The 23240-nt window shown below is 39.1% G+C and overlaps 1 protein-coding gene across 1 annotated transcript in view; it reads left to right on the forward strand.

The window, feature by feature from the left end:
• LOC128699147 (uncharacterized) overlaps positions 1–23240 on the forward strand; it is a 46536-nt gene that overhangs the window by 1855 nt on the left and 21441 nt on the right. The window contains exons 2-8 of the mRNA XM_070096651.1: positions 2854–3055; positions 3385–3790; positions 4813–4943; positions 5257–5601; positions 11208–11336; positions 12120–12335; positions 16451–16643. Coding sequence (XP_069952752.1) covers positions 2933–3055; positions 3385–3790; positions 4813–4943; positions 5257–5601; positions 11208–11336; positions 12120–12335; positions 16451–16643 — 1543 coding nt within the window. The 5' untranslated portion in view covers positions 2854–2932. The remainder of the gene's footprint in view (positions 1–2853; positions 3056–3384; positions 3791–4812; positions 4944–5256; positions 5602–11207; positions 11337–12119; positions 12336–16450; positions 16644–23240) is intronic.

Genomic DNA, 23240 nt, shown 5'->3' on the forward strand with positions numbered 1-23240 from the left:
CTTCTCCTCGCTGCAACATTCATCACCCATGCTTCACACCCATATAAGAGCGTTGGTAAAACTATACTCTCATACATTCCCCTCTTTGCCTCCAAGCACAAAGTTCTTTGTCTCCACAGACTCCTAAGTGCAACACTCACCCTTTTCCCCTCATCAATTCTATGATTCACCTCATCTTTCATAGACCCATCCGCTGACACGTCCACTCCCAAATATCTGAATACATTCACCTCCTCCATACTCTCTCCCTCCAATCTGATATCCATATATATATATATATATATATATATATATATATATATATATATATATATATATATATATATATATATATATATATATATAGCCTAGGTAGTAGGTTGGTAGACAGCAACCGCCCAGGGAAGTACTACCGTCCTGCCAGGTGAGTGTAAAACTGAAGCCTGTAATTGTTTTACATGATGGTAGGATTGCTGGTGTCTTATTTTTTCTGTCTCATACACATGCACAAGCATATATATACACACCCCTTTGGGTTTTCTTCTATTTTCTTTCTAGTTCGTGTTCTTGTTTATTTCCTCTTACCTCCCTGGGGAAGTGGAACAGAATTCTTCCTCCGTAAGCCATGCGTGTTGTAAGAGGCGACTAAAATGCCGGGAGCAAGGGGCTGGTAACCCCTTCTCCTGTATATATTACTAAATGTAAAAGGAGAAACTTTCGTTTTTCCTTTTGGGCCACCCTGCCTCGGTGGGATACAGCCAGTGTGTTGAAAGAAAGAATATATATATATATATATATATATATATATATATACATATATGTATATATATATATATATATATATATATATATATATAATATTTAGGCTCTGACTAGTATAAGATATAGGAACGGTAGAACTTCAGTGTAACTAGCGATTTACACGGAAAAGTGATGTCGGAAATCGCGGTCTCGCATGTCGCGATATCGTCCTGATTACCGCTAATTTCAAGGATGTATTCGAAGAACGTGAGATGCATTTACGCTGAGTATGTACATAAGTACAATGTAATTCAACAAACCCCTAGAATGTACAGCATTTTGGGCAAATTGCGATCGTGTCTAAATGGTCTGCGTTCGAGTGACGACAACTTTTTATACGATATAGTACAGTTAACTGTATTTATTTATGAGAGAGCACCAAACCCATAGGAGGCATTCAGGCTGGATTCAAGGATTTGGAACCCAGGTTCAATTCCCTAAATCAAGAATTACTCACCAGCACCTAGGATCCTCCCTAGAGAAGATAGTGTATAGTCAGAATACCTCGCGACGGTATATTACTGTGGGAACCATAAACCGCGAACTGAATCCTGCTCAAGACGGGAGGATTCAGCAAAAAAAAAAAAAAGATTCAGCATCCAGAGAAAACGGGATTCAGGATAACATCGTAATCTCAAAGACACTCCGCAAATAAGTATCCATTAACCAATTAAGAGAGAGTTCTATAATGTGTAATTGTTATATAAATATATATATATATATATATATATATATATATATATATATATATATATATATATATATATATATATATATATATATATATATATATATATATATATATAATATATATTGGCAGTTTGGAGGGATATGTTGTGTATCTTTATATGTGTATGCTTCTAGACTGTTGTATTCTGAGCACCTCTGCAAAAACAGTGATAATGTGCGAGTGTGGTGAAAGTGTTGAATGATGATGAAAGTATTTTCTTTTTGGGGATTTTCTTTCTTTTTTGGGTCACCCTGCCTCGGTGGGAGACGGCCGACTTGTTGAAAAATATATATATATATATATATATATATATATATATATATATAAATATATATATATATATATATATATATATATGTCGTGCCGAATATGTAAAACTGGTCAATTAGCAAGAACTCATTTAAAATTAAGTCCTTTCTAAAATTTTCTCTTATACATTTAAAGATATATTTTTTTCATTAATGTTAATGTAAAAATTTTTAATTTTGCACCAAAAGAATCTTAGAAAACTTACCTAACCTTATTATAACAAGAACAATTTATTTTAGCCTTACCCAACTAAATATATTTTAGATTTGTTTACAGTAATTTAATACTAAACAAACACAGTGACATATTTTTTTTCGTTAGGTTCAGAATGATTTTGGCGAAATTATTATACACAAATTTTCACTTGTCCTATATGGCAAGATGAGCGTTGCTATTTAAGCCAAGATTGCAAATTCTGCCTATTCGGCACGACATATATATATATATATATATATATATATATATATATATATATATATATATATATATATATATATATATATATATATATATATATGTGTCGTGCCGAATATGTAAAACTGGCCAATCAGCAAGAACTCATTTAAAATTAAGCCCTTTCTGAAATTTTCTCTTATACGTTTAAAGATATATTTTTTCATTAATGTTAATGTAAAAAAAATTTAATTTTGCACCAAAAGAATCTTAGAAAACTTACCTAACCTTATTATAACAAGAACAATTTATTTTAGCCTAACCCAACTAAATATATTTTAAATACGTTTACAATAATTTAGTACTAAACAAACACAATCAAATATATTTTTATCGTTAGGTTCAGAGTGATTTTGGCGAAATTATTGCATACACAAATTTTCACTTGTCCTATATGGCAAGATGAGCGTTGCTATTTAAGCCAAGATCGCAAGTTCTGGCTATTCGGCACGACATATATATATATATATATATATATATATATATATATATATATATATATATATATATATATATATATATATATATATATATATATATATATATTGCGTGACGAACTTAGCTGGTCTGTATTTTGTTAGTGTGTGGGAGCGAGGCGTGGCGGTGGGCGTGGTCAGTGTGTGGGTGTGAGGCGTGGCGGTGGGCGTGCGGGCGGCGGGCATGATGAGCGCCTCTGTGGTGAGTGAGCTCCAGGCTGCCATACTCTCACCACACCCACAAGCTGTGAGACACCTTCTCGACCTCCACGCCCACGTCCTCAGGGAACGCCCGTCCTGCCTCAAGGTAAGTGGATCCCTCTCTCCCCTGCATTACTAATTCCCACAATACCTCTTCAGCATCACACTATTATTATAAATGGTGCACAATACCTGCAAGTTAATAAGTAAAAGGCTTCGTCTCCCTCCAAGGCTGACGTCTCCGGGGGAATAATTCATCTCTGAATTCGACTGACGAATCGTACTACAGCACAGGCGAAACGTTTCGTCAATAAAGATTCCTAAATGTTGCAAATGTGCCTTGCTCACCCTCATTGTTTTCTCTCAGTAACTGCATTTCCCATCTCTGTCAGCACAAACTTCAAGGGGTTTATTTTTCTCTTGTCCCTTCCTTAGGATGGCTGGTCGCCTCTCCACGTGTTGGCCAAGTCTGGCGAAGACTACATTGCTTCTTTCTGCAAGAGACTACGAGAAAATGGACTCGAAGTGCGGGAGGACTGGGGCAAACCCAATAGTTCCGGCGACGGCCGGCGGGACGAAGACCTAGCCACTCAACCCAAGGTACTGACCACATACGGTGTGAAAACCCACGACGGCCCGCCTCTCCGCAAGGACACTCCTCACGTCCCTGAGAGCTTCAAGACGCCGCCGCACCCACCGTGGGCTTGGGCGAGAGAACCATCACAAGAGAGGCACCATCAGGCCAGGATGGCCATTGTGTATATGTTATGTGATGCTGGCGTGGATATCAATGGCCGGGACGCGTCTGGTCTCACTCCCCTCCACTACGCTGCTCGCAGAGGTAGTTCCCTATACGATTTTTTATTTTTTTATTTGAAGTCCTTTCAGCGTTTTAACATTATCACTTGCAAAAACTCAAAATAAGTTGTAATGAATGATAGTCAATAAATAACCAGAAAAATGGGCGGCCCTGATGCAGCTAGGACCACAGCTCAAGTTCCCGTCCATCATCTATTTTTGCATGAAAACTTAGATCTGAGTCATCTGATTCAGTAAAACACATTATCTCACTGCAGGATAACACAGTTTAAGACGAACTATTTTAAACATATTAATAGAACATTCAGGTGCTTTGTTGCCTCTTCTAATATTACCACAAAAGTATATGCTTCAGTATTCCCTGGAATGCTGGCAGTTCTTCAGCTGTAAATACCATCAGGATTTTTTTTTTTTTTTTTGCGGACTTCACATATTTCTGTCACATGATTTTGTATCGCTAACAATAATACCTATTTATAATATTGTGAGATCTTATCTCCGTTGTGCCTAGTAGCACTGACCAGTATAGGATTATATCACCTTGTACTGTAAAATTTCCATATTTAGTAGATTTCGAATTTAATAGGTAAAAATCTGTGGACGAACATGTGTAAATGCTGGACAAAGTCCTCTAAATCCAGAATTATCTGTTACCCGTGTGGCCTGGTGGGTAAACTGATTTCTGATATAACAGTCTTTTCAATCCAGAATTGTCCATCATTATTATGGTCCTCTGGGTAAATTTATTTTGTTCCTAATGCAAAAACTCAGTTAAATCCAAATTGTTAGGTAAAAGGACACAAGTGCATCTAATGTGACATTTTATTGTGGGAACGTTTCGCTTTCCAGGAGCTTTATCAAGCCGTCGGCTTGATAAAGCTCCTAAACCCTATTGATGGTTCGGATGTTCAACTACTCTGCCTCCAGCGTGGGATGAGACGGAGGGAAGCAAGAGTTATGGGACATGGGTGGATTACTTTCTCGGATCACGAAGCAACGGAAATGCATCCACATAGTTAATATAAGGATTCCCTTTTTTTGTAGGCGATGCAGCTGTGTGTGACGCACTACTGCAGTGTGGTGCTGACCTTCACGCACAACACGATGGTGTTAGTCTCTGGGAGGAGGTTGAAGTAGCTGCCAGCTCAGAACGGAAAGAAAAGAGACTTAATCAGGTCAGGGAAGGTCAGGATTCTTGGACTTGAGTAAATAACTAACAGATTCTGTGTAATTGTTAGTATATTTGTTTTATTCAAGCAAAATTATTAATTTCATGTGCTGTAGACAAACACAAGTAATCAGGGTTTGCATTAATGATTAATACAGTACTTGTGAATAATTCTTGGAAACACTACCACAGGATAATTAAAAGCTGTATAATTTCATTCATCCTGTTCTTGTTTACTGTAGTTAATTTCAGTATATATTAAGTGCATGCGAAAGTCATACAAATTACACACTACTGTACATGTATCATTATCTCTACAGATCAATAAAGGACATCAGAAACCATCCCGGAACACTCAAAAACCCGACGATAAAGAAAAGGAATTAGACGAAGTAGACGAGGAAGAGGAAGTGAATGTATCTCAACCAAGTAACCCAAGTCAGGCACACTCTCGCAAGTGTCATGAACACAACCCGTCCTTTCCTCACCTTCTGCACAAACGTGACCACTGCCGCCAAGACTACAATACCGAATATGAAGACGATTATTGGGATGACCTCGATCCCAGGCAGCCGATATGTGGTCCTGCCGTGGCGGTGCAGCGTGTTTTCAGGTTCTACTGTCCTGGTCTCTGGAGAGCTGTGGCTACAGAAAACATAAGCAAGGTAATGAAGAGAGAGTTTTTGATATTTTTACTCTCCCCTTACGTATTAGCACATTCCAGTGATTTTTTTTTATCCGCCGGTATTCTCCCGGCCCGGGTCTTTTCCAAGTAGTGGCGACCCGGCCTTGGCTCCCTATCTGGGGAGTGTCTCGAGACTTAAGGCTCCTATGGGAGGAGGTACAAGTACCTCCTCATCTTTGGGACCAAGTGTCCCCAGGCCTAGCCACATTCCCCGCCCTCACGGGCTCGTAGGGAGAAGCTAGGCCTCTGGTCTACCATCTGCCCCGCCCCAAAGGGGCTCGTGGGGATGGCAGTGTTATGAGCTGCAGATGGTAGCAAGCTCAGGCCGTTCCCAGTCAGGGCCGAATTAAGAAGTCTCCGGGCCCTAGGCTATTCAGATTGGCGGGGCCCCTTTGAGTTACGGGTAAGCGAAGCGACCCCTTCCAGCTTGGGGGTGGGGGGGGGTCGGTGTGAGCCTGTTTAAGGTCTAATTAAATACATTCTGGCTATTTAGATTAAATTTAATAGGGAAAGTACATCAAGACAGCCAAAACCATTTACCAACAGCCATTATAACTATCTTGTTAAATCATGCATTTTAAAGAGAATAAACTCAAGACAGCATAGTATTACTAGATTAGGCTATTAAAGTAGTGACATCATGTACCTACTATATTCAGCATAACCACTACAGCACTATTATTCCCTTTATAAATCACTGACCATTATTGTTATCATTGCATCATGCATAAGACTATCAAATCACATAAACTCAAGAAAGTAAAGAATTGTTTATATTCACAGGCACTTCTTAAATTAACTTTTTTCTGGATTTCATATTGGCAAAATCATCAATTATATTCTGAAAATCAATATTTCTTGTTAGATCAGACTCAGTGGTCAACAAGGCTAGGTTACACAATTTGTCTTGGCTCATTGTTGAACGGAGCTGGTTTTTCACTTTTTTCAAAGCAGAAAATGAACGTTCTCCTTCACAGTTAGTAGCTGGAAGTGTTAGGTAAAGGCGATACACTATGTCAACATTAGGGAAGGTTTCTGAGATACCTGCATTCTTAAATGTTTCAAAGCAGCTGAGGGCGCACATTTTTCAGGTGGAGCTTTAATCTGATTCATATACCCAGAAAAATGAACTATTTCTTCAACAAATGTGTCCTGAACATCTGCTGAAAGGTGTTGTTGCAACTTTAATGCAGCTTCTCTCAATTCTGCATCTGGCATAGTAGTAATTTTGAACAGAAATCCAAACTTGTCATTGAGATTCTGGTAGATTTCTTTTCTTTTCACCAATTCTGTAATCAATGAATCCAGAATGACGAAGTATGTAGCTGTCTTACATTTCTGCCTTGGTAGCAACACAATTTCATTGTCTGGCTCTTCAAAATTGTGTTTCCTCTTCCTTGACCGCTGATGATCAGCCCAGTAACTGTAGTCTTTCACCAGCAGTTTAGCTTTCTCTTCAAACATTTCAAAAGCTTCATCATTGCGAAGTGAGCTTACAAATTCCACTAAGCCTGCATAGAGGTTAGCACAAGTAGCCATTTCAATTTCAATTTTCTGAAGTGTCTTGTTCGTGGCATTTAACCATTCCAGTATACAGTCCCAAAGCACACAGAGTAAGGCCAATTCAAAATCTTCCAATTTTGGTGCTAAGCTGGCTGCTTCGCTTCTTGTAGTTGCTGTCTGGTCTTCATCCTCTGCTATTTGGATCAAAGCAGAACGTATTTCAGCAAAGCTGTCTTTCAAAGCATGTGTTGCATCATGCTGCGCTGATCACCTTGTTGTTGATAATGATTTGATGACATCTCCATGAATAGTTGACTTGAGTATACTCCACCGATGCGTTGAAGCAGAGAAAAAATTAAAGAGTGCTTGTAAAAGTCCAAAAAATGAAACTGCAGCGACACAACACTCAGCAGCACATGACCCAACAAGATTAAGAGAATGTGCTGAGCAGGGCACATATTCAGCAAGTGGGTTGATTTGCTTGATACGGGCTTGCAATCCATTATATTTACCCGACATGTTACTTGCATTGTCGTAGCTCTGGCCACGGCAATCCATAATAGAGAGATCATGTTCAAGCAGAGTATCCAGTACTACATTAATCATTGTTTTTCCATCATGGCCTGAAAGAGGAATGAATTTTATAAAGCGCTCTACAGGCTTACCACTGGAGTTGACAAAGTGAACAATGAATGTCAATTGATCTGTATGTGAAATATCTGGTGTTGAATCTACACTTATTGCAAAGTATTTTGCAGTTTTCACAGCTGCTATGATGTTATTGAGGACCTTCTTAGTTATCAGTTCAATAAATTCATTGCATATAGTAGATGACATGTAAGATACAGTGCTTCTATTTTCTTTGGTAGAAAATAGCTTGCATGCTGAACAGTACACTTTTCCTGAGCTTTCAGAGTATACCATCCATGATCTTTTCACAGTTTCTGAATTTGCAAGCTTCCTATAAAACATAGATGACTTTAAACAACGACGACTTCCATCATCATAAATCCTTGCTGATTTCCTAAAGTCAATGTTCAGAGTTTGACTGAAGTTTTCTGCAATGAAAGCATTATGTAGAGAATCTGGGATTACATTTGGCCATGAGGCAGGATCTTTTAAGACAAATCCTGTGGATGAAATGTCCGTTGAGACATTGAGAGGAGACACAGAAAAAGTAGATGCTGGCTGAGAAATAATGGAGGGAGGGCTTTCTGTATGATCTGACGTATCTGCAGATTCAACTGTACTGGTAACATCAGAAACTGTTTTCGTGAGCATGTCTGTGATCTTTCTGCAGCTTCCTACATCTTTCTTTTTCTGTTCTTCTTCTTGAATTTTCTTCTTTCTTTTCTGTGACCCACTCGCATAAGAACGTCCAACATCACGTTCACGAGATGCCATAATGAGGATGTATCACTGTCTGTAATCATGCAAATACAAATTTTTCATTATCAATTATTATTAATTTTTTAATTATTATTTTTTTTTCTGTCAATTGGGGGGATATCAGCTGTTCTGATGTAAACAAAGGCGTGTTGAGTGTTGCCATCTATGGTTAGGTTTATTTATTTTTATTTTATTTTATTTCATTATTTATTTTTGTTTTGATTAATTTTTAAAAATCAATTTTACTCTCCAAACACTTGAACTTTTTAGGTAGGGACCCCTTTGCACTTGCACCATGTGCGCAGTCTTGGATGAGCCCCTGAACCCCTTGGACTGCGGGGCCCCCAAATGCGCGGGGCCCCCAAATGCGCGGGGCCCTAGGCAAATGCCTAGTTTGCCTATGCGGTAATCCGGCAAAATACCATCACTGGGATTTAAAATCCCAGTGATGGTATTTTGACTTTTATTTATTGACTACTGTTTTAGTTAATATTATTTTTCATAAAAAAATGATGTTCGTGAAACATTCAAGGAAGGAATGGTAAGTGGAAGGGTACCTTGTTCCTGGTGAAGGGTTCAAGAACTAAGAGTACCTTCCACTTCCTTGGATCAGCCTCATTTCTCATTCCCTAGCAGTGGTATGACCCCCATGGATCGCACAGTTCATACACAACTCTCTCCAATAAAGTGATAGTGGAACAAAAACTTAGTAATAACTCAGATTTTGATACACAGATCACTGGTATTAATTGCCCTTTTCTTAATCCTTATCTCTGCCCTGGACACTGTATATTGCACTTTATAGCACAATATCTGCTTTTAATCTTGCTGCTTAGTAATTTTCACAGCTGGTATTAATATAGATATGACAAAGCCGAAATTAATTTCAGGCTTAGACCCATTAATTTCAGAATTTAGATCACAGACCAGCAACAAACATTAATTAAGCATTGCTAATCACAATACAAAGGATGGTGTAGGGTAAAGGTGTGTATCTGGCTCTGCTGGTGGTCAGGTGTGACGTCCACCTGACTTAAGGACTTCGCTGCCCATGTTGGAGTGATGACGTTTCGCTCTTCACTTGCCTTAAACATCAGTATCGAAATTTCCGTTTTTTATTTATTTATGGGACGTTCGTCCTCGTTATCATACTTCTGGGCAATTGACCGGGGCGCCATACATCAGCTTCTATGCCTCGGGATTATTATTATTATTATTATAATCAAGGAGGAAGCGCTAAACCCGTAGGATTATTCAGCGCCTGTGGAGGGGGGGATGTGGAACGTATTCAGGCTTAATTCGGTTAACTGGAGCACAGATCCAATTCCCTAGATCAAGAGCCCCTCACCAGCATCAAGGAACGTTTTTTGAGGGGTATGCCTCGGGAAAGCCTGTTGTTGTTGACTCAGATTGGGTTTCCTGAGTGTGACTAGTAATCCTTTTTTTTTTTATCTACCACTCATACAATAAACTAGCACAATAAACTAGCATAATAAACTAGCCGCTCAAGCGATACCGCTAAAATTAACTGTGTGTAAACGTCTGCCTCTGATAGGGTTTGATATAAGTCTATTCACTCCCTCAAGTGTAAACACACATGTTGTAACCTTTACAAAGAAATAAAATTTTGATTTTGATTTTTTATTTTTTTGATAAGGAACTTTGACCTTCTGCCGATTAGGGTATGAAGTTCCAAAACTTAGTGAAAATGAATTTGCCGGGATTTAGTCAAGGAAATTTTCATTTTCCCAGTTCCTCTTTCCAGAAAAAAACTTTGATTCTTTTATAATTTTCGTCCATATTAGCTAATTCTGCCGCCTGGGCAGTTTATTGTGCACCTACAACCCTTCCTGAGCAGTAGCGTAAAAAAAGCAGGAATGCAGAAGTGGCCTGGTGGCTAAAGCTCTCGCTTCACACACGGAGGACCCGGGTTCGATTCCTGGCGGGTGGAAACATATCGACGAGTTTCCTTCCACCTGCTGTCCTGTTCACCTAGCAGCAAATAGGTACCTGGGTGTTAGTCGACTGGTGTGGGTCGCATCCTGGGGGACAAGATTTGAGGACCACAATGGAAATAAGTTAGACAGTCCTCGATGACGCACTGACTTTCTTGGGTTATCCTGGGTGGCTAACCCTCCGGAGTTAAAAATCTGAAGAAAATCTTATCTTATCTCATCTCTTATTTCAACAAGTACATGTACAAGGTATACAGTCCTAAATGACATCAATGACATACTACTTTATAGAAAGTCCCTTGTTATGCAGAGCATTTCGGGGAAATTAGGTTAATTTTGTCGCCAGGATACTGTCCACACCAGTCCACTAATACCCAGGTACCTATTTTACTGCTAGGTGAACATGGACAGCAGGTGTCTTAAGGAAATACGGCCTAATGTTTCTATCCGTACCGGGGATCGACCCCTGGACCTGAATGTGTAAGCTGAGTGTGCTAGCAATAAGAGATACGGGACACCTGAGTCTTTATCAGACTCCATTGGACATAAATTATCCTTTAAACGCAGTTACTGTGATATATGGAATGTTATGGCATTTTTTTTTTTTTTGTTATTTTGTTGATATTTGGCGTTATTGTGTTGTGCAGTATTTTCTGTCTTATGTAGTGTAATTAATAATAACAAAAACAATAATAATACGTGTAATTACGTGTAACTCTTGTACTCCCCTCATTGACAGGTTCGTCAACTGGTTAATTCATGGTGCCGAGTTGACCTGATCCGTGGAGGAATGACCTTGAAGGAACTAGCCATTAGCACTGGCAATGAAGCCATTATTTCCCTCCTATTGAGCATCAAGCCTTCCATGGTAGGTACATTAACACCGTAACACAGTATTTTATTTTTCCTTTTTGGGGGGCTTCTCACTGTGGAGAATTTTTTTTTTTATTAACAAGGCTTTATTTCATTTTTTTCTGATATATTTCTTGGGTGTTTGTATCGTATAAGTAATGTATCTTTTGCTGTTTTGAAGCTATGTATGCAATCCTCTGGTTTTGTTGCAGCACTGTATGACCCTGGTGGGTTTAGCGCTTCTTTTTTATTTATTTCTACAAGTACATGTACAAGGTATACAGGCCTAGTTAACATCAATGACATACTACTATATAGAAAGCCGCTTGTTATGCCGAGCATTTCGGCAGATTAGGTCAGTTTTGTCCCAGCAGTAACAGCCTGGTTGATCAGGCTCTGATCCACCAGGAGGCCTGGTCACAGACCGGGCCGCAGGGGCGTTGACCCCCGGAACTCTCTCCAGGTAAACTCCAGGATGCGACCCACACCAGTCGATTAACACCCAGGTACCCATTTTATACTGATGGGTGAACATGGACAGCAGGTGTCTTATGGAAACGTCCTAATGTTTTCCAGCCATACCGGGGATTCGAACTCTGGACGTCAGTGTGAGACCTGAGTGCACTAGCGATTGAGCTACGGGATGTATACCTGTACCTAAATAAACTTATTAATTTCTCAAAACCTAATCATCATGAATTTCAGGATTTTACCACATTTAGAGCTGAAGAATAAAATTATTTGGATGAGCTACCTATTCAGATATAAATTATTACTCTTCTCTGTGATTCCATTTCAGTGTCTCGTCCACCATTCCCTGGCAGGGAATGTATCGGCTGTGAGAGAACTCTTGGAATCCCCCACCAGAAAAAAAATTAATATTGACATCAGAAAGCTTAGCGAGCGAGGGGCACCACTGTTATTCTTTCTCATCCGTGGTGGCCATCACGAGCTGATCAAGGAGCTGAGGCACCATGGAGCCTCCCTCTACACCCAGATGCTGGATGACTCTATGGTGAGTACACTGGGGAAAACCTTTCAATTCTGCCATAGTGTTTCATCAGCTTGTTGTTTCAAAATTTTTACCTCTCGGAAAATTTAAAATTTCGTTCAGATTTTTAACACCGCAGGGTTAGCCACCCAGGATAACCCAGGAAAAGGCAGTGTGTCATCGAGGACTGTCTCTTACTTCCATTCGGGGTTCTCAGTCTTGTCCCCCAGGATGTGACCCACACCAGTCGACTAACACCCAGGTACCTACTTGCTGCTAGGTGAATAGAGCAATGGGTGTAAGGAAACACGTCGAAGTGTTTCTACCCCACCGGGAATCAAACTCGGACCCTCCGTTTGTGAAGTGAGAGAAACCATACCACGAATGGGGATAGAACACGCGATAACTCTCAAAACTCCTGACCGTCGCGTTAGCCACTGGACCAGCTAGCTACAATAATTATGGAAAATTTTGTAGGGTGTTACCTGTATGAACCTCAACATTACATGCATACAAGTAATCTCATTGGGAGACAACCATATTGTTTACCGTAGTCACCCCGTGTAGACATGTGAGAAAACTTAACCACCCCTGGTCATGGCAGGTGGTTCCTTCGACCTCACAATCTTACATATATCTATCCGGGACCAGTATAAATTGGATAGCACCCACAAGTACGGCGCTACTAATTAATTGTGGACTGTATAATTATATTAGTTTAACTGAATGAAGGGGGGGGTAGGTTACACTTGGATATATCCATCAAGGAAAAACACTTGTACATAACCCCACCACTTACCAGATATTCTCTGGTGGTCACTTGATGTAGCTGGATCATCCATAACCTATCCAATTACAACATACCTAACTGGCCAGTATCAGTCTGCTATAACTAGAAGGGTTACTTAACTGTGGGTGATTGATACTCCTATTTCCTCCATTCACCATCTCATTTCGATGTCCTGCTACACCGACACAGTTCTTATTCCAACAGGATGAGGTATTCGTTGGTTTATCCCGGTTTAGAAGTCGTAACTCCATAAAACCTTCACTATCCTCGAGACAGGAACACGAGATAAACAGATGCTCACTCTGAGAACGGCGACTCATTTCACTTCACATATTCTCTTAACTTAGTGTTATTATCACTGATTACATTACAATTCACAAGACGATTTAATGTCTCATAATTATTATACACATTAGAGGTCACTCCATTAAGATCTGAGACCGATGAGTGAGGATTAACTCACGGGTATTTCCCCTGGACACACACCATGGCCGCGCACCAGTCACCCCCGGTCGAACCATCATTATTCACTAATTTTACCACCTTTTTACGGTGGTCCCATAAATCATGTTCCCTCACTCTTCACCAGGAACAGTTGCGACACTTCCTATTATGAAGTGAGGCCCATATTAATCCTTAGGCTGCCGTGAATGCCAATTTCCTGGTCCCATGTTTTCACAGCCTCCTCACTACATTCAAAACACTCCCGCCTCTCTCTGCCCTGACTCGACCTCTCCCTCCCCCGCACATCCGCGCAGGCGCAGGGCGAACCCAGTTGGTTCTATTCAAAATACAATTTAGAACAACAGTAGTGCATTAATCATGTATATTTACATTATAAAAATATATACAGTATAATTATGGGAATTTATTTTCCACAACAATATTCATCCAACTAGGTATATTTCTACACCATAGGAAGGTTAGCATAGGCACCACTGTGACCACAAATGCAAGTTTTTACACACGAATCCCCAGCTAGCGTGACCGTGACGAACTCTAGCTCAAGTCCTATGGTGTATAAATATACCTAGTTGGATGAATCTTATTGTGGCTAGCTGGTCCAGTGGCTAACACGATGGTCTGGAGTCTTGAGACTCTGATTGTGGGTTCTATCCCCATCCGTGGTATGGTTTGTTTGCAATCGTGTCATTACGATTTCGTGAATCGTGATGTGAGAGCTTTGTCAGCCAGGCCACGGGGTCTCTTTTATGTGACATTTATGCTGATAGATATGTGTATTTATTATGTTCATTGAAAAGCAGTGTATTCACCAGTTTTCAATTTAATATCCTTATTATGCACCCCATCTCAACCTGTGGGTAACATAGCAAAATGTTCAGATAGCTGAAAATTGGTAACGGTGCCATTGAATTAATAAGGATGTTGGGAATATTCTAGGCTGAACAACCAAACAGTTCTAGTTCTTGGTAAACCATGATGCTAAACATTAGCCCAAATTGTTCATTGCCTGTGGCTGTGCACAATTTGTCATTTTACTTGATATTTATATGAAGTGTTAAACACTGAGAGCTGTATAGTCCTTGTGGTTTAGCGCTTCTTTTTGATTATAATAATAATAAACACTGAGAGTAAATTTCTAGGTCTTCTCCTTGACTGTAATCTTAAATTTCATTCCCACATCCAACATATATCCAAGAAAATTTCCAAATCAGTAGGCATCCTTTCTAAAATACAATGCTGTGTACTCCAAATAACACTCCTTACTCTATACCACTCTATAATATTTCCCTGCCTCACCTATGGTATTTGTGCCTGGGGGTCAACCACAGCCAACCACCTTAAACCTTTAATAACCCAACAAAAAGCTGCTGTGTCGATGATTACCATCTCCTGTGCTAGACAACACACCCCACCACTTTTCAAAAGCCTGAACTTGCTAAATAATACGAGACATACACTCATGTTATTGTGCCTTCTACATATACAGAACATTAAACTCCAGTATAAACCCTCCACTCAAACTTCTTGATATCTTCAACAGAACGCAGTCACAACACAAGGCATAAGGCACTCTTCGACGTCCCTCATGCTAGTCTCATACTATGCAAAAATGCAATGCACATAAAGGGCCTGAAGATCTGGAACTCACTACCTGAACTGCTTGAACCATTAATTGTAATATTGTTTTTATTATGTGCAACTTCAAGATTATTATTCTTACAAACCTCCACCTTGACTACCTTGCATTAGTCTTAAGATTAAATAAGATTTTAATAAACTTAACCATTATTATTTTATCTAGATTTGAGTAGTTATTATGTACTAGGATTAGTCTGCCCGAAATGCCCCGGCATGATAGTGGCTGTCCTTGTACTGTACTTATTAAACCAAAATTGTAATTACACATTGTAACCTTTACAAGGAAATAAAATCTTTATCTTTATCTTTATTTAGCACAGGAGTGGTGGAGGTTTGATCCTCCCACTAATTGCATGACAGAAACTCTATATTCGCATCCTGGCTTTCTGTTTTACTCGAGTTTCCCTAAGTGAATTTTGAACTATAGTACAGACTAGGCTTCAACACATTTGGCAGTTTCATATATTTCTCATTGGATGAATATGAAATTATCTGTTTAACATTCTGAATTTCAGTTTCATGATTTGGAATTGTTGCTCCTCATTTGTTATATGGAACTTCTTGAAGTGGTTGGGACTGACACTGTTAGTCTTGTTCAGTGTTTGAAATATCTGCCAGATCAGTCCTGTCATTCCCAGTTTGATGAAGGGCCTCTTGATCCAAAAAATTGGAAGTGTTTTTATATATTATAATAACAGTATTCTCATTCACTGGTTTGTTTTATCTCTTCATATGTGTTCTTTTATTTACTGCTGGTATTGAGGAAAACTTTATTCAGATTAATAAACCTCAAAGGATTAATAATCTAGGGTAACCCAGGTTAATCATGCAGGTTGGCTTGTTTCCAATTTTTTTTTTTTAGGACCTACCACTGGATACAGTGGTCAAGTAACTCCTGGATATCTACTTCTAGGTAACAGGAGTGTCAGGTATTCACAGATGTGCCCATATGTCTCTCCCCACCCAGATTTGGCCAGGACTGTTTAATTGTGTGTTGAACACACAGTTGTGTTCAGCATCTCTTCCTACTTGCATCTCAATTGATACTGTCTTAGCTCTCATCAGAAAATCCCAGGTTCAGTCCCAGTACAATTGGAAATGTTGTCCCTGTTATTAGGTTAGCCTTAAGTTATTCATAATTTACCCAGAATGCATTGCATAACCAGGAGCTTATTCATGTAAGTCACTACTGCAAAACTATTTCATGGATAAAAATGATTTTATTTTATTTATTCTTTTATCCCAGATGGATGTTCCAGTAATCTTCACAGCGCTTGAGTCCTGGATGGATCCTGAGGTAGTGAAGAGTCTACTTCCTACTGCAGTATCCAGAGAGGCTCGGCTCTTAGAGCGTGTGTGGAACCGGGGAAAAAATGTTCTTAGACAGGCCGTAGAAAATGGGGTTCATATTGATGCTATCAAAGCAATCATTGAAGTTGGTCAGTATAGTTTAATATGATTGATTGTTTACTTATGCTGTAGTTCTCTTATTTCACCCTGTAATGTTTTAATCTTTTGCTTTTTCCTTTATGTTAATTGACTAAATATTACAGTGGACCCTTCAGCTAACGATATTAATCCGTTCCTGAGAGCTCATCATTAGACAAAATTATCACTAGCCGAATTAATTTTCCCCATAAGAAATAATGGAAACCCAATTAATCCGTTCCAAACAGCCAAAAGTATTAAAAAATAATTTTTTTTTTCATGAAATATACATTTCCCTACAAAGAAAACAATGAGATGCACAATAACTATACAGTGGACCCCCACTTTACAATCACCTCCCAATGCAACCAATTATGAAAGTGTATTTATGTAAGTGCATTTGTATGTGTATGTTTGGGGGTCTGAAATAGACTAATCTACTTCACAATATTCCTTATGGGAACAAATTCGGTCAGTACTGGCACCTGAACATATTTCTGGAATGAAAAAATATCGTTAACTGGGGGTCCACTGTATAAATAAATGTTAAAATGACACTTACCTTTATTGAAGAGTATTGATGAGTGATGAGACACTGTTTTTCTTGAACACTCTGGGATTTTCAGTAATATTTGAAAATAAAGAATTAAACTAAGTCTGCCCGAAATGCCTAGCCATGCTAGGCGTTCTAGTGGTACACTCTGTAATCATTATTTAACTACATGTAAACCACACAACAACCAAATTCTGTAAATTCAACATTGTAATCTTTATAGAGAATAAACTTTGAATTTGAATACATGAGTAAAGGCTTCACTTTGCAATCCCCACTAGCATAACAACAAAACAAGAAAGTTAGCCTATCTTTCATAGGCTTGTGTCCTGGGAGTGCCTTTTCCTCCTGAGTAATGTAGGTCTTGTTTGGCATTTTCTTCCAGGACATTGGAATTTTTCAGCTTCGCCATGTCTTATTACACTGTGTATGCCACTACGATTCTTAAATTTCTCAAACCAACCTGTGCTGGCCTTAAATTCACCAATATGAGCACTAGTTCCAGGCATTTTTTTCCTGTTCACCTGGGTGTTAGTCGACTGGTGTGGGTCGCATCCTGGGAGACAAGATTAAGGGCCCCAATGGAAATAAGTTAGACAGTCCTTGATGACTCTCTGATTTTCTTGGGTTTTCCTGGGTGGCTAACTCTCTGGGGTTAATTGTTTCTCGTTAATTGTTTCTCGTTAAACCACACCAACAACAGTCTCTCCACATCTTCGAGTAGTACAGCTGACGGTGGTGTAGCAACAGCTGACGGTGGTGCAGCAGCAGCTGACCGTGGTACGATAGTATTTCTCACCCTTTTTACCACAGGGTTGGCACTAGAAGCTTCCTTTGGGCTCTTGGTGGCTTATTTAGCAGTTACAAGCACTATAAACAATGGAATAATACAAAATATATCGAATGTATGCATGAAACTGGCCACTCTGGCTTGTAAACAGTGACGGCAGGGCAGCTGAGGTGCTCAGGCTGGACGGACAGGTTCGGGACGAATCAAGTTGGGCGAGTTTTTTATCGTTAACCAGGCCAAAATTTTTACGCTCAAATGCTTTGTTGGGTGGATTTAACGTTATGCAATGCATTCGTTAGCCAAGGGTCCACTGTATTCCACTCTAGGTCTAGGTTTTAAGATCGGACATTTAGACAAAAATTGGGGTAATACACAGAATATTTTTGAGAGGTACAGTGTACGAATCTATGCTTATTATGAGCCTACCACACTAGGTTTCAATTCTCTGGGTGTATCAATGGCATAAACACTCAGTACTAACATTCCACCTTAAATACAGCCTCTCATCACTTAGCAATGTACTCGTTTACTGACAACTCAGAGTTGCGACGGGCTCTCTAGCCAGTTGGTATTGTATGCCGTATGAGAACTTGGGTCATGGAAATGGGCAGCGCAGCGTCTCAGCATCAAGCATCTCAGTACACTAGCTTTCACAGTCTCCAAGACTACATATTTGTACTTTATTGTGCACCCTATAGTACAAGATGTCATGGAAATGGGCAGCACAGCATCTCAGCGTCAAGCATCTCAGTACACTAGCTTTCACAGTCTCCAAGACTACATAGTATTTGTACAAATTTGTACTTCATTGTGCACCCCCCACAGTACAAGATGTCAGTGAAAAGGAAAATCTTGACTTCACCTGAAGGAAGCACCAAGAAACATAGGAAGGCTATTCATCTTGAGGTGAAAGTGAAGATTACAAGCAAATATGAAGCTGGTAAGAAAATGCAAGTGATAGCCTGTGACATGAAGCTGGTGCATTCTATCATTTCCACTATCTTGAAGGAAATGAGGCAGTGCAAGCATCATCAGAATTTCACGCCATAATAACTAGGCAGCAGAAAGGCCTCATTCATGAAATTGAGAAATTACTGGTGATCTAGTTTGAAGACCAAGATACAAAAAGAATGCCGATGAACCGAAGTTATAAATGCTTGAGGAATCAGTATGGGGTTCCTCAATTAGCCATGAATTTGTTTATCGACGTGGTGTTAGGAACAGAACCCTGTAGTTAAATGTGAGGCTGTATACAGTTAAATTTGTTCTCGCATTTAAATTTGTTATAATTGTAGTGCTACCATCTTCACCTATGTTTTGCTGTATACAAAAGGCATCAGCAACCTGCAGCTTTGCCAGGCTGGAGACTTCTCCCTCTCCCTCTCCCTCCTCCAATTTGACATTCCCTGATTTAAAGGGCTTCGGATTTAACGGGCAAAATCAGTGGCTGGACCTTTGGAAACCGGACAGAGTCTGTTAAATCCAGACTTGAATTCATTTTGGATATAGCATTCAAGGTTCATTAAATTAGAATTTTGTTCTTATTGTTATGACCAATTCTTGATTTAACAGAATGTTTGTTATTGTGGTCTGCTGGGAAAATTTATTTTAATATGCAAAACCACAGGGTAAATTGAATGATAGCTCTAGGCATTCCTTGTCACAAGCAACACATCATCAGGAGCTTGCAGTGTTACAGAAATGAGTAGGAGGTCCAAGCAGATTAGTTCAGGGGAATGTTCTAACTCGAATGAGATAGGAGACACCAGGCAGACAAGTGCCAAATGCCACAAAGATGAAGGCCATCATGCATAGCCTAAAGCCAAAGTCCTATATGAATGCTTTGGATTGTCTTTAGTGTCATAGTTCCACACCGAGGAATTGGGCCTGTTTTCCTGATTTCTTGTGTTAGACCAGCCTCTGCTCAAGAGTTGGGTGGGATAGATAAGCTATAGTCTTCTCCCTCTGGATAAACTATTTTATGTCTCTTTTTGTTTTAAGTGAGGCAGCCAAAGACCAGTTTCCTTAATATTAGAGAATTTTCCTAAGACAATTGCCAGATACATCTATATTCAGAATTTAAAGTCTTTTATTATCGTATCAAAGTCAGACCGAATTTTTGATAATTGTCAAATCACTACTGTTATGTTTGCTAGGTCATCACTGCATTATCAGTTTGTGGGTTGGCTGTCTCCTAATGCTTTAAATACTGTCTTCATCTTTCTGGCACTTGGCACTAGTCTGCCTGACACAACTGGTGTGCCTGACATCTACCTCATTTGAGCTAGAATGTTCCTCTGAACTAATCTGCTTGGATTTCCTACTCATTTCTGCAACATTGCAAGCTCCTGAAGTGTTTAATTGCAACACAAAAAGCCTAGAGCCATCATTCAACTCCCGTGGTTGTTTTGCATCTTGTATCTCTTGTTCATGATTATTGCTTATTTTAATATATTTAATGAGCAAAGTCCATTAAATCTAAAATTGTCTGTTACTCTTATGATCATGGAAAAAATAATCTCCTAATTCAGCTTTAATAGATGCCTTCCTGTTACATATTAGTGTGTTAAATAAAGGATTCACTGTATGTATTTGTGATTGTAGAGAAGTAAGACAAAGACTGTATTACTCTTTTCAAATAAAACAAAATAGTCTTTATTTATAAAAACATTACCTGTATGAATATGGTACATAGTAGTGCCATATTATTATTATTATAATCCAAAGGAAGCGCTAAACCTACCAGGGTCATACAGCTCTGCACGGTAGGAACTGATGCAGGATATAAGGATAAATAAGGGTGGAGATGACAATAAAGGTAAAGCTAGGAGGGAAGCAGTGCTATAAATACTATATATACATAATAACATTGTTGCAATGCCCATTTTATGTTCATCATTTTCGATTTAGGCCAAGCTACTGCAGGAAATTAACCTTTTCAGGGTCCATGCCATAGGTCTACGGCTTTACGTTGAGGGTCCAAACCGCAGATCTACACCATGAGCTCAGGTCACTCTGATAAGCTGTGAGCGGCAAATTTGGGCCTAGATATAAGAGAATACATCTGTGTGGTACATGTGCACCACATAAAACAAATCCTGCAGCACACAGTGCATAATGAGAGAGAAAACTGAGACCATAATTTTCGATTAAAACAGCAACTTTGCAGTGTTTTTTGTATGTTTTTTTACAGTTGTATTTGTGATTTCTTGGTCTCATTTGATAGAATGGAAGATATATTACAGAAATAGAGATGATTTTGATTGGTTTTAGTAATGAAACTGGCTTGAAACAGCTCGAAGTAGCGGAAATGTTAAATTTTTGCCGATGCTCAAGAGTAAACAAATGGCCTCACACTTCTAATACACGCCAGCTGGTGGGTCTAATATACATTCACAAATGTGTTGATATTACATATACAATTATTACAATATTGCATGACAGTAAGTCTTCTATTTTTTGGTTTGAATAAAAATTCATTATGTGAATTAAAAATCAAAATGGAATTCATTTGTAATGCCTGAAAACATAACTAATGAACAGAGGAAATGTTAGTTTAGTGCCAGGAATGCCTGCATTGTTTATTCTGGACCCTAATTTGAAATTGGAATATTTTGATCTTTGCACTAAATTGGCCAAATTACCAATTTCCGATCACTTTATTTTGTAGTTGAAATAGTCGAGTTGGCAATTTCTTGTGCTCAATCGATAGAATAGAAGTAATACTACTAAAATAGCTAAGAATTTGGTCGACTGGAATAAGGTAATTGGCCTAAAATGGGAGTCAAAGCCGGCAAAATCGCCGATGCATAAGTATCGCTGACACATCAAAATTTGCGAGAGCATAATTTCATCAATTTTCCATCAAATTTCGTACTTTTTGTTTTATTACCTTCAGAAAAATATTCTCTACCATTTCATAAGAAAAAATAACAAAATTATTTTTTGAAAATTCTTGGACACTGGTGTACACTTTGAAATTTGGCCTCTGGACCCTGAAAGGGTTAATTGAAAGTACATATTCAAAAGTACATAGGGCAAAACAGTCCTGCAAAGCACCAAACCCATATGAGTCAGTGCAACAGCCTGACATTAAGAATAAAACAAAGATACGTGTGACACAACCCAGCTTCCCTCAAGTATTGCAGTACTGTACTTAGTAGACTTACAAATAAATTAGAATATACAATACCTTGTATATTCTAATTTAGTTGAGTAGACTTCAGGATGTACATGTTTACAGAGGGGCCACAGATATATCAGATCACTTTCTAGTTGTAGCTACACTGAGAGTAAAAGGTAGATGGGATACAAGGAGAATAGAAGCATCAGGGAAGAGAGAGGTGAAGGTTTATAAACTAAAAGAGGAGGCAGTTAGGGTAAGATATAAACAGCTATTGGAGGATAGATGGGCTAGTGAGAGCATAGGCAATGGGGTCGAAGAGGTATGGGGTAGGTTTAAAAATGTAGTGTTAGAGTGTTCAGCAGAAGTTTGTGGTTACAGGAAAGTGGGTGCAGGAGGGAACATAAGAACATAAGAAAGGAAGAACACTGCAGGAGACCTGTTGGCCCATACTAGGCAGGTCCTTTACAATTCATCCCACTAACAAAACATTTGCCCAACCCAATTTTCAATGCCACCCAAGAAATAAGCTCTGATGTGAAAGTCCCACTCAAATCCAACCCCTCCCACTCATGTACTTATCCAACCTAAATTTGAAACTACCCAAAGTCCCAGCCTCAATAACCCAACTAGGTAGACTGTTCCACTCATCAACTACCCTATTTCCAAACCAATACTTTCCTATGTCCTTTCTAAATCTAAACTTATCTAATTTAAATCCATTACTGCGGGTTCTCTCTTGGAGAGACATCCTCAAGACCTTATTAATATCCCCTTTATTAATACCTATCTTCCACTTATGCACTTCGATCAGGTCTCCCCTCATTCTACGTCTAACAAGTGAATGAAACTTAAGAGTCTTCAATCTTTCTTCATAAGGAAGTTTTCTAATGCTATGTATTAATTTAGTCATCCTACGCTGAATGTTTTCTAACGAATTTATGTCCATTCTGTAATATGGAGACCAGAACTGAGCTGCATAATCTAGGTGAGGCCTTAGTAATGATGTATAAAGCTGCAGTATGACCTCTGGACTTCCGTTGCTTACACTTCTTGATATAAATCCCAGTAATCTATTTGCCTTATTACGTACGCTTAGGCATTGCTGTCTTGGTTTAAGGTTGCTGCTCACCATAACCCCC

The sequence above is a fragment of the Cherax quadricarinatus genome, chromosome 54 (genome assembly GCF_038502225.1).
Source record: "Cherax quadricarinatus isolate ZL_2023a chromosome 54, ASM3850222v1, whole genome shotgun sequence".
NCBI classification, from domain to species: domain Eukaryota; kingdom Metazoa; phylum Arthropoda; class Malacostraca; order Decapoda; family Parastacidae; genus Cherax; species Cherax quadricarinatus.